This window comes from Apodemus sylvaticus, chromosome 7 (assembly GCF_947179515.1).
Source record: "Apodemus sylvaticus chromosome 7, mApoSyl1.1, whole genome shotgun sequence".
NCBI classification, from domain to species: Eukaryota; Metazoa; Chordata; class Mammalia; order Rodentia; family Muridae; genus Apodemus; species Apodemus sylvaticus.
Genome location: NC_067478.1, coordinates 95,451,555 through 95,464,771, shown reverse-complemented (window position 1 = coordinate 95,464,771; position 13,217 = coordinate 95,451,555). Strand labels below are relative to the sequence as shown.

Genomic DNA, 13,217 nt, shown 5'->3' with positions numbered 1-13,217 from the left:
ACAGAGGATCATCAAGTTTAGGAATGGGAATGAGTAGAATTGCAGATAGCTCAGGACGACTGACAGGTATCAGAAGTAGCAGGGGCGGTATTGCAGCCAAGGAGGAGGAAGGGTAACTTTCCCTCCTCCGTGGGGAGGGCCCTCTTCAGGGACTTCCTGCGTGACGTGGGTTCCTGTGGTCCTACTGCTTCCAGCTCGAGTTTAGCCTCTTTTGGCCAAAATGAAATAGCAAGGAAATGTCACCACATTCCTCAAGGACTGGAAACCAGTACTGAGGATGGAAGTGTCCCCATCTCCTTTCAGCCCTGTGACTCTGGGAGTTAGCCTTTCACCTCAGGTGCTTTCTATCACCCCAACGCACCCCTGCAACTGCCCCTGCCACAGAACAGGGCAAACAACAACAGGGGACAGAAGCAAGAGGAAAACACAACTTCGGCCTGAGAGATCAGCAAGAGGAAGAGCCAGTGTTTATAGAAGTGCTCAGAATCACGCTAGCCAAGGTGGCAGATTATGGGTCATTCTGCGTATCTACAAACACCTGCAAACCATCCATTGGCTTCAGACCCAGGCTGGAGATGAACGGAGCATTTTGTGGAAGCCTCGCCAGCCACATTGACCGCTTGTCAGAAAGTCAGCTGTGCTTGTATCCAGTCTGGTGCATGCCAGTTACACACGAGCCTGTGGTTCTGTGACTTAATGAATGAACTATGGCACAAAAGGAATGAGTTATTGTTGCTAAGAAAACTATGTAGAAAGCTTTGGAAAATTTGAGACTCAAATTTGCTTTAGAATACTGACTTCTGCCAGGCGGTGGTGGCACACACCTTTAATCCCAGAGCTTGGGAGGTGGATCTCTGAGTTGTAGCTAGTTTGGTCTACAAAGTGAGTTCCAGGACAGCCAGGACTACACAGATAAACCCTGTCTCAAAAGACAGAGACAGAGAGAGAGGGAGAGGGAGAAAGAGAGAGACAGAGACAGAGACAGGGAGACAGAGACAGAGAAAATGCTGACTCATTTTGATTGGGTGGGATACACACTAGAGACTGGAATAAAGATTTACAAAGATCCTATAACTAGATTAGATTCCCAAAGTCAGTGTTCTTACTGCACTTGACATGAAGTTGGAATTTGAAGATGTTTTATTCTAAGAAAGGCTTATGCAAGTAAAATGATACAGTTTAGTAAGAAAAAGATTTTGGCTCTCTACCAAAATTAGCAAATGAATATATGTATATCTTTTAAATTAACATAAACCATGTCTTTTGGGTGGCTGTTCCTTTTTAAGCTAACCTTTCAAATTAACCAGTCCCTAAACTAGTTGTGCTAACTGAGCTGGAGATAAAACATTTATGGTGCCTGGATGTCTGTCTGTCCTTCACCCCTTCTCTTTTGTCCTAAAGCTCACAGCCAGTACCTACCTAGTCAATGCAACCATGAGTGGGATTTCCCAAGAACTATAGTGCCAGGGTTGGTTCTCGAAGTGACGATGAAACTATCGCAGGTAATTTAGAACTCAGATGTTTGGACGAAGTCTCGAACCTTATCCTTCATTCCAAACCCTATCCTTCTTACAATCTACCATGTGAATAAAGAATAAAGAAGTCAGGGCTGAGAGATGGCTCAGCGGTTAGGAGCACTGACCTTCCTTCTGAAGGTTCTGAGTTCAAATCCCAGCAACCACATGGTGGCTCACAACCATCTGTAATGAGATTGGATCCCCTCTTCTGGAGTGTCTGAAGACAGCTACAGTGTACTCACATATAATAAATAAATAATTAAAAAAAAAGAATAAAGAAGTCAGGTTGGGGAGCTGGATCAAAGGGTAAAGTGGATGAGGACCAGAATCTGGACCCATGGCGCCCATGGAGAAGCTGGGTGTGGTGTCTTATCTGCAACTCCAGCACCAAATGTTTCTTTTTAGACAGGGTCTCACTATGCTGCCCCAGCTGGCTTGGGACATGCTACATAAACCAGGCTGGCTTTGAACTCACAGAACTCTGCCTGCCTCTGCCTTTGAATACTGAGATTAAAGGTGTGTCACACCACGCCTTGCTTATAACCACAACACTGTGGGGATGGACATAGGGGGACCCTGGAGATTCCCTTGCACACTAGCCTAACTTAAATAGCAAGTTGCAGGTTCTCTGAGAGACCGTGTCTCAAAACCGAAGAAGAGTGATAGAGGGTGGCATTGAATATTGACCTCTGGTCTCTATATGCATGCAGTATGGCGAACTGAGCCCCACCCCCTGTGCAATCAATTCTCTCTCTCTCTCTCTCTCTCTCTCTCTCTCTCATACACACACACACACACACACACACACACACACTTTTTAAAAAGTAGACAAAATTTTGTAGAACCCAAATTTTCCTAAACAGTTCATCTTGGGAAGACTTTTAGAAGACCCAGTAAGTCCTGAGGTCATACACTGTGAATGAATCAAGGCTTCAAGAATGACGCACAGTCCCTACTCTTGGGAGAGACTGTGTATATAGGTAGGTCTACCCACACCTAGAGCAAGCACTGTAGGAAGGTTACTCTCAGTGTCAGAGGACGGCAAAATCGATTCGTACTTTAAATCAAAATAACACATCAGCCTCACACATCCTGCTCACCTCTAGATTTCACAAAGACTGGGACTAGGCCTTAAAAAACAAAACAAAACAAAACAAAGCCTTGTTTCAAGCTCAGTGTGGTGGCACACAGCTGTGAATCTGTCTACCATTTGGGGAGACTAGCAGGAAGATCATGAGTCTGAGGCCAGCCAGGCATCATAGTAAGACGCTGTCTCAAAAGCAAAATCAACAAAATCAAGCTGTGTACAACTTTGCTCTTCATTCACTGTAGCAGAAGGTTCAAAAGGGAAGAGTTTCTCTTTGTTGTTTTGGGGTAGGGTCTTGCTGTATAGCCCAGGCCAGCCTCGAACTCATGCTCTTTCTGTCTCAGCCTACCAAGCACTTGGGCATGTAGCACCACCATGCCCAGTGAACAGATAATTAAGGGATGACCTTATAGCTCTGTATGTTTGTCCTCTTTCAACTTTCGCCACTCTGAGAAACAAATACCACTGGAATTATCACACAGCTGTAGAAGAAACAGGTCACACCTGATGTACTATATCTGGTCTCCAGGAACTTTCAATGTCTCTGCTGGAGCTGTGTGTGTGTGTGTGTGTGTGTGTGTGTGTGTGAAGACTGTCTATGCTGCTCTTGATGCTTCTGCTTGTATAGCTCAGCTATGGTCTGTGAAGGATGGCCCAAGTGTGCTCTTTTCAGTAGAGTTGCCTAGCCACCTTCCATTTAGCCCAGAAGCTTTGAAATCTGACTTGGGAAGCCTGGTGGCCACTCCTACCTCATCTTTCAAGGCTACCACATGAAGGCACTGGTTGCTGGGGAACCATGACATACGCTGCTTCCAGCATGGACAAAGTGTTAAATACTTGCCCAGTGCTAAACTCTCTTCAGAATGTTGGTCTCCATCATCTCCTGTGTTCACACTTCGCCCTAACTTTTTGACCTAGCAGTAGCAGAGAGTATTCAGAAGACCTTGGACTCTGGGTCCCATGGAGGTCTCCTCCAATCTGCCCTGTAGCTGATGATCCAGAATAGCCCCTTTTCTGAGACCATAGTCTCTGCATGCAGAGTGTGATACCTGTGCAGTGGGCTGTTTATCATCCCCTGCTGTGATTCCACACCTCCAGCATGCACACATACAGATGCACACCCCCACACACACACACACACACACTCACCATGAGATGCTGGAAGAGCCAAGAACGCATTATATTGGTGGCATGCTTGGGCAAGACTCCTCGTTTGTTCTTGGACTTCTTATCCTCATTGTCCAGGAGGGAGGTGAGGTCAAGGTTAACCTTCAGGGCACGTGAAGAAAAGAGTCAGCATCAGCAGCCTGTGAGGCCAGTGGCTAGGGACCTGTTGCCATAGTAACGGCACACTCTCATTGTCAACCCCCTTTTCCCAAGTCATTCTTGGGGCCCTGGGGAGGTCACCTTTTCCTCTCACCCCATACTACCCCCTCAGAGAATGGAGATGAGGCTTGGGGTGAGGGGATAAGGGAAAGGGGGGATGAGAAAGGAAGAAAAGGGTCATGCAGAGAGGCCCGAAGATGAGAGTTTGCCATAAACCATCCAGTAGTTATTAGCATTTCTGTGATACTTTACAGTTTGCAAAGCACTTTCCTGTCCCTCGCCGTGCTTAATCCTCACCACAGCCCTCTAGGTTGGCTATGATTGTATTAATCCTTCTTTTTTGATAAGAACTCAGGCTCAGAGAGGTAAGGAGACATATGCAAGATCACAGTTAGTGTCGGATCTCAGGTGCCTGACTTCAGATCTTTCTAGAGATCTGACCTCTATATCACTGAGGTGCAGAGTAGTTGGAACTGGGCGACCAAGCACAGGAAATGCAGGGTCCTTTGATATAAACTCTGGAGGCAGCAAAATCCCCAGAGCCGATAAAACCTTGCTTACATCCAGCTTCCTGTCCAGAGAGCGGTGTCTTAAGAGGTGAGGATTAAGGGAGCCATTTGCCGCAGTGCCCAGCAGACGGCAAAGAATCACAGCTGCCCTCCATTGCTCATGCACAGATGCACACACCTACACACACTCACCTGCGTGTTCTGGATCTGGATGGCTCCCTGGGGGATTGCTTGGGTGACCACCTGACCCTGGGAGGTTACCATGGTAACCGGTTGATATAAGGCTCCACCTGAGGAGACAACCAATTTTGGGGTCCCCCTGACATGGAGGTCAAAAAAGAAGATGGCAAGCAGGGTCCCCAGTTGCTTGGCACTCTCATGTGAAGACTCTTGGGGTAGTAGCAGAATGGATGTTTGCTCCCTTTGTAGGAGAGGCAGGGGTGAAGTAAGCAATGATGTCCAGAGGGAAGAACAGAGCCTTTGGTAGGAAGAAGTTAGGAGGAGGGACAAGGCCTTACTCAGTCTTGAATGTGCGTGCTGGGGGGCTTGAGGGAATGTGTGTGTGTCGGGGGGACGGCCATGAGATTTTGACTTAAATTTGTTCCAACCCGTCATGATCAGGTCTTGGTGCTCACTAGGTGCAGAACACTTCAGTCAAGAAACTAAGCCAGAAGTTCCTCCCTGAGCAGAGGACACTCACTCATCCCAGAATTTTCTAGGGGCACCCCCTTTTCTCCCAAGATGCTTCCCACAATCCCCAAAACCCTGCACCAACCTGACACGACTTGAGAGTTGACGGTTGTCATGGCGATGTTGCCCTGCTGGAGTGCTGAGGCTGGGACCACAATCCCCTGGGGGTTATTGGAGACTCCAGACATGGAATTGGGGGAATTCTGCAGGAGGTCCTGGCGGTAAGGGAGGGGTAGTTTGTGACAATGTCCCCAAGAGCTTAGATGCTTCAGTCCCAAAATCTTCCCTTCCCTTCCTGGTACCCCCACACCCCCAACTCCTGTTCCTCCTCCCAGACACAAACCAGAAGGCAGTTCTCAGGACTTCTAAAAGGAGTGAATAAGAAATCCTGATCTTAAAATAAACCAAAGACCTGTAATAGTCCTCCACTTACATTTCATTCCATTGACAACTAGAGGCATTAATCTCCAAGGATGGCGCTCTGGGTTCCAAACCCAGAGACTCTTCTTTAACGAGAGTGTATTCCAGGCTTTGGAGTTTTAAAACTCTCCAGGTGATTCTGACTTGCAGAGAGTCTCCACTCACCTTATCAACACTTACTTAGATGCTCAAGAGCCCAGATGTTTACCCTGGCCCTCCCCTCCTCCAGCACCTCTGTTCTCCACATATCTCCAGCATGAGACAGCTTCCAAAGTTCTGTTTGTTTACTCATTCTTTGCAGTGCTGGGCTTGTGCACATACTGGGCATGTGCTCTACCACCTAATCTGTCCTCATGCCTCAATGATATGTCTTTATCCTCCTTAGCACCTACATTATGATACTAAAATATTTATTTAAAAATAATAAAGCCACTTTGTATCACTGTATAATCTGTCTTCTAATGGCATCACATAGAAACCTTGACTTCAGTCCCATGCCATAAGCTCTTCTGTCTTCCCCGAATCTCAACACAGAATTACACTGGGAACTGAATCCCCTTTGCCCAGATTGTTAACCAGTTTGTTTGTGCAGTAGCTAAGGCAGTCAAAATGAGTTTTTTCCCCCTGATGTCTTATTTCCCCTCATCTTTGCCTTCTAGCAGTCAATGAAAAAGTCCTTAGATTTGATATTGAAAGTCCCCTGACACCAGAGGAAGAAAGTTTAGCTGCAGGCCTCCAGGATGAAGCAATGGGCCCTCCCTGCTTTCTGGGCACCTGTGCCTGGTGGCTGGGTACTTATAAGATTTGTGAAACAGGAACTGAATGTGTCAGAGATGGGTGTGTTTAGGAAAGAGGGCAATAAGGTACGTAACACAGGAGGGCGGCTTGGCAGCCCAGCCTGGCGCTCTGAGCTCTTCCCAGCCTCAGATCCCCATCAGAACACCCTCCTCGAGTCAGTTAACGAACCAAATGAATCCAGTGGTCACTAAGGCCCATGTTCCAAAGCTTACAGCTGGGACAATAAGACGGGATTAGTAAGAACTGGAGACAGGTATGTGGCCATGAGAATGGAGTAAACATGGGGTAGGGATGGCTCTACTTCCTTGCTTTTATTTCAGGACTTTTAAGAAACTTGGTCCCTTGGCCTTCAGGGGAAGCTTAGAATCTGGACTGAGGAGGTGCCCATGATTAGAAGACAGCTCTAGCCAACAGCTGCCTACTGGTAGTCACAAATACAAGGAAAGTGTCACAGAGCACAGTCACAACACTGTTCCTTCCACGGTGGCATCATGTAAGTCATCAGCACTTGTGGGAAGCACGGGGCAGCAACCATTCCTGAGTCTGCCTTGACTCTCTGCCTGTTGAATCCCCCTCTGCGTCTCCTCCCAAGTTACCACTGTTACATCCCTGGTCCAGGGCCAGAGGAGAAAAACCGGTAGAAGCAGGACCAGGGCCTGGGGCCCCGCCCATTGCCACAATGGAGCCTCTGGGTCAGCTTCTCCAGGAGGGTGAAGCAAGAGGATTCACTCCCATTTTACATTCTTCTTGGCACGGGTGACCCTGGGGAAGGGCAAGGGCAGTTTCTGACTTGACTCCCCCTCTGGGGCATTCTGTGAGAACGTCCCACCAGTGAGATTCCTCTCGATCTGTCCAGCCACTCGGTTGGAGTTTAAGACTGAGCTTAAGAAAACGGTCATCCTGGGAATCACATCATGCCTCTTCTGGAGGCCTTCCTTCCTTCCTTCCTTCCTTCCTTCCTTCCTTCCTTCCTTCCTTCCTTCCTTCCTTCCTTACCATCTTGGTTCAAGTTAGCATCAGGGAGTCCTCAAAGCCTGAGGTTTCAGACTCAAGGCTTGAGATCTGGTGCCAGCGTCCCAGACAACTATTCCCATGGGACGGAACCAGTACTAAAGATGGCTGAAGCAGAAGCTAACTTATAAGGCAGATTTAACAGAAGGAGACCCAGATATCATTAGGCCTAAAGCCAATGGAAGAAGCTACTCAATACTCAAACTCTCCTTTGGAGTCAGCCATGCTGGGACGCTCCTCTTCAGGTGGAGATAAATGAGGCTCTTAAATAGACACTTCTCCTAGACACTCTTCACTACCCCTGAAGTGTCCAGCATGGTTAGGACAGCACAAAGAAAAGTAGCATAAGTATAAATCATGCCTCTTGGGATTTAACTAACACACACACACACACACACACACACACACACACACACACACACTGTTTTGTAGCAAAGACAGAAGGGTGAGCCCTACCTGGACACCTCAGCTGCTTACTCAAACTTTGCGGCTTGGAGAGCCTCCAACCCTACTCACTTGGTCTGGGGAACTAAAGGGAATTTTTGTTCTGGCTTGGATCATTTTCTCCCCTACCCTTCTCCGCCCTTCTCTTGTTGCTTGGCTGTGAGGTGCTGAGAGGAAGCCAAAGTACACCAGCAAAGGGGTAGAACGGAAAAGTTCAGGAGTAGAGACCGCAAGCAGGGCCAGGGTTGGTAACATCTTAGCTGGAGCAAGAAAGAGAAAGCAAAGGCCTGGCTTCGCTGCATTTGGTGTTCCTCTCCTCCCCGCCCTCCATCTGCAAACGGGGACTGCTTCACAAACCTACTAAGGTGTGGGATTTTTTTTTTAAAGATTTTATTTTGAATTATGTGTGGATGTGCATGTCTCTGTGCAGAGACTTGCTTGTGGCAATGCAGGTGCCCTCTAGAGGAGGCCATGGGCTCCCCTGGACCTGGAGTTTCAGGCCTGAGTGACCTGATGTGGGTACTGGGAACTGAACTCAGGTTCTCTGCAAGAGCAGCACATGGTCCCAACCACTAGGTCATCTCTCCAAGCCACACAGGGCCACCGAATCAGACCCTCGGCAATCTAAATCTTTCAAAGCTTTCTCCAGCTAGCCTCCAGCATCAGACAGATCTGAAGATTACCAATATTATACATGAATATCGAATACTGACTGCTTGATTTCTTGTTAATTTCACCACCACCTTACAGGGTCAACATGGGGGAGACAGTCCCATTTCCCTTGAAAGGATTGAATTCCAAAGAATGGAAGGAGCTTCCCTGACTTAAATAGCTGTAGATCTCCTGGCCTTATATGTATGATAGAGGCTAACAGAGAGAGGAAATCAACTTTGGAGTTAGATCCCATGGCCCTGCTGAAAACATACTGTCTGGTACTGTTTGGTGTCTAATGATTTATTTCTTACTTCATATAGATGTAGTCACTTCAGTGGCAGAACAGGGGTTAAATCTGTCCACTAAAAGCCTTAGTGGCAGGAGTTGAGCCAAGGCTACACACCTAGACAGGACAGCACAGACCTTGTCACACACCTTCACTGGTCTTGTCTGATGCACCTCTGGAACTTGGTTCTAAGCCTCAGAAATCTACATATAGCCCCCATCTCAGAAGAGGGGGAAGACTCCACCCTGCGTGGTTGACAGGTTGCACATTAGTCTGTAGCTCTGTGGAAAGGCGACAAGGCAGCTCTGACTCTCTAGGGACAGTCTCAGTCATTTTGAAGAAGCCACTGTGGCAGCAGAGAAAGCCCTGGGGGAGACTCTATTGGCTAAATACGAGGTTTTGTTGTCTCCTCAACAGCTTACTGGAAGCTTATCTGACTCCAGCCCCAGGCGGCTGCTGTGTAGACTCGCAGAGGGACACCACAGACACCTCCAGCATCCAGTCTCACATCACACTGAGCCATCTTAAGTACCAGGCACACGAAAGCAGCTTGTCCAGACCAAGAACTCTGCTGTGTCTCTTTGGAGAGCCACCGGGACCTGGGTCCCACGGGTGGCGTTAGAACACCCCCACACATCCGTTTATTTGAGATGTAGAGGCAATGAGTCCCTCAGGAGGGGCTGAACAAGGGGGTGCAGCAACTTTACAGAAACAGGGAATGGGTGCCCCCAGAGTGCCACCTGCGATGCCCTCACCCCTGCACTGATGTCTTATGGGCATCAGCGGTCATCAGTTTTACTCCAACTTCCATTTCTGGAACAAAAAAGACAATTTCTTCAGAGGAAGGGGTTTACTAAGAAACAAAAGGGACTCTGGGATGGCTCTTGGAAGTGTGTTTGTGGGGTAATGGGGCACACAAAAACTGACTGTGACCACAAGATTGGATCTGTGCTCTGATGTCAACTGGAGGAATTGTCCCTGTCCTAAGACTTCTGTATTCACTCTTAATAGGGAAAGAGCCTGAGATGCCCAGAAAGTTTATTTTCCACCCACAGAAGAAATTTCTGGGAAACACAGACACACACACACACAGACACACACAGATACACACACACACACACATACACATATACACGCTCTCACACATACGTGCTCACACTCACACACATTCACACACATGCATGTATACACATACATACATACATACATACATACATACACACACCACAGGTACACATGTACACACTCTCACACATGCATGCTCACACTCACACACATTCACACACATGCATGTATACATATACACAGGCACACATGCACATGCTCTCACACATACATGCTCACACACATTCACACACATGCATGTATACACATACACAGGCACACATGCACATTATTATTACACATGCATGCTCACACATACATTCATGCACATATGTACACACATGCATACACACATACATACACACACACTAACTCACACACAGGCACACATACACACACATGCATGCTCACACTCACACACATTCACACACATATGCACTCACACATACATACATACACACGCCACATGTACACATGTACACGCTCTCACACATGCATGCTCATACTCATACCATTCATGCACATATGCACACACACACATACACACAAAATGGGGTAAAAAATTAAAGCATGACGAAAAGAAATGATGGAAACATATTTTTGGATTTATTTTTGAAATATTTGGACTTTTTATCTTACTGGGTTGTCCCTGAAACAGGGAGATACACTGGATGACCTTGCAAAATCCCTTGCATTTTAGGATTAAGAAAAAAACCAATGATGGTCTGTCTCTAGGATTCCAATGAAAGGATTAAGGGACAGGACCCAGATACAGGGCCCAGCAAGCTGCCATCCTTGCCCTGGCCACTAGGGGTCGCTGCAGATCCATAGCCTCAGACCAGCTCACCAACCCCTCCCAGATAGCTACTCCAAGAGTTACTTGCCTGGCCCAAGGGGAGGGTGGGATGCATTTCAGTGTCCCACTTCCACTGGAGAGCTTGTCCCACCTTTCTAGGCATGGGTTTGGACAGTGCTCCAGACTCTTCCTCACTTCCTATCTCCTTACACAGGACACACAGAAAGGGTCTCTCTTGTGCAGATGTGCAACATGCTTTAGTTTGGGAATAGGTTTTTGAGGGAAAGAAGTCTGGGCTGGCTCTTCCTCTAACACTGTGCCTAGCGCATTTTGGAGTGCGTGCTAGATGCTTCATAAATCTGTGATCCTACTGGGCTGTCTGCTTGTCTCGGTGCTTGAGAAGGTTGCCTCTGTCCCCAGACACCCTTTCTGGCAGAGTCTCTCTGCTCTATCACAGCCAGAGTCCCGCCTTAGACCAAGAAGAGCTAGCTTTGCAAAAGCAAGGAAGCCAAGCACATATAAACAAACCATCTAATCCCGTCCTGTTCCACCACAGCTGGGGGCTTTGGCCTCAAGGGAAAGGCAGTCCAGGCCTGTGGGGACAAGCAGCAGCTGCTGCTCTTAAGGAACATTCCTTCCCGGAAGGAGCGGAGCTCTCGGGTTTCACCCGCCAGGCAGGAACTACACACGACGAGGCCTAACACAAGTCTCAGCTCTACTGCTATGGCGGAATCGGGCAGCACAAATCCACTTCTTGCCTCCTTGGTCAAGGGTGTTGCTTTCCTGTCTAAGTGGTGGTACTCCTGAGGTGGACCACTTTCCTTTGTCCCCACCTGACCTGAAAAGTCACAGGCCACGTGCTCAAGATGATCAAGCATGGGACAGAAGTCCTAGGGCCTTGGCAAGAGTGATTGGAGCGTGTTCCTTCCACCGCCCTGATAACTTTGGAAAAGCAAAGCCTGCTGTGTGTCAGAGAGACGTCTACCTTATGAGGGAGAGCTGGGCCATCGGCTGCTTCCTTAGGGTGCTTGGGAGTCCCAGAGCTAAGAGCTAGTTCTTTCACAGGCTGCTAAGCCCAGCACATTAGGATGTGCCCACTCCTTCCTTCCTTCCCCCTCTTCCAGGCAGGCACCAAATCCAAATTTGCGCTCCATTGCAACCCGTTATGTCTTCTCTAGTCTCTGCAGCCCTGGATTACAGTCATCCCACACCTAGCCTGGAACCTGGAACCTTGCTCTCTTTTCTATGTGTAACAGGATGTAACATAGGCTCTATTACAACCGTATACACATTTACTACTTAGTGTGTGGTGCTGGGCCAGTCTCTTTTCTTCTCTTTTTCTTTGTGTGTCAAAAGGAAATGTAAAGTATAATGTCCATCTTTAGTCTTGTGAGGGAATAAATAAAATATTATACATAGATACTTAGTGCATACTATTTTTGTGATGCGGGGAGCTCAGTCAGTGCTGCAGGGGCTCCTTTCTTACCAGTTCATGTTGTAGCAGTAAAAGCTCAATTAATTTGTCCTGCAATGTGTCTCCAGCACTGACCCTATTGCATTCATCTATTTCTCTTTAAAATATTCAGCAGTTGGCTATAATAGTCAACATCAAAATATATCTCCTCAGGGCTGGGAAAAAGGCTTAGTGGTTCAGAGTACAAGCTGTTCTTCCAGAAGACCTAGGTTCAATTCTCAATACCCACAGGCAGCCCTCAGCTACCTACGACTCCAGGTCCAGAGGATCTAACATCTTCTGGCCTCTGTAGTACTGTGCACACGTGATACACAGGCATACATGCAGACAGAACTCTCTATCACATAAAATAATTTTTGAAAGAATAAACATTTTGAATATTCCTTCCATAAATTTAGTTACAAGATGTACTGTCATTTCCATTTCAAGGTCAGAGACTGTGTCATATCATCTTTATGTCCACAGAGCTCAACAGATTCCATGAATGCTTGAATGAATATATGGTGCATGCATGAATGAATGACTCTCTGTCCCCTTCTCTCCAGGGATTCTAAAAAGCTATTCCCTAGCCTCTTCTCAGACTTCTTTCTGTCCTGGGAACATTTACCTTTAAAGATGCCAATAGACCACTAACTCTCCCAAGCCTGCCTGAAAGGCCACCTCCCCTAGGAGCCTGGCCAATGAATCTGCAGCTTCTCCTACCACAACGGGCAAAATCTCCCATCCTGAGATTTGTTCAACCTGCTTCAGGCAGAGATGGGCCTGGCCATGATCCCTGTGCTGGCTGGGCCTGAGGCCCGGCTCTCTGTTGGGAGAGGATGATCTCAAGCCACACGTGGTGTGCTCAGCCCCCTCCCCTCTCCTTTCCTGTCTTTTTCAGCACTTCAGGGTCTGAGCATCCTATGACTGTCAGAAGTCATCCTAGACTCACAGCTCACTCCCCCTGGAATCAGGAGCTCCCTGTGAAATATTCACCTGGCTTCTCCCAGGACCCAAGACAGTAAACAGCCCCAAATGGCTGGCCTCTACTAGATGTCCTGGGCCATGTCCTGGTCCCTATACTAGAGCTGACTCTAAATCTCCATGGAGACAGAGGGATGA

At 47.7% G+C, this 13,217-nt stretch overlaps 1 protein-coding gene across 2 annotated transcripts in view; it reads right to left on the bottom strand.

Annotated features, from left to right (window-relative positions):
* Pknox2 (PBX/knotted 1 homeobox 2) overlaps positions 1-13,217 on the bottom strand; it is a 262,123-nt gene that overhangs the window by 14,236 nt on the left and 234,670 nt on the right. For both annotated transcript variants that reach the window (XM_052188700.1, XM_052188701.1), the window contains 3 exons: positions 5,215-5,344; positions 4,632-4,729; positions 3,754-3,873 (listed from right to left, as the gene is read on the bottom strand). In XM_052188700.1, coding sequence (XP_052044660.1) covers positions 3,754-3,873; positions 4,632-4,729; positions 5,215-5,344 — 348 coding nt within the window. The remainder of the gene's footprint in view (positions 1-3,753; positions 3,874-4,631; positions 4,730-5,214; positions 5,345-13,217) is intronic.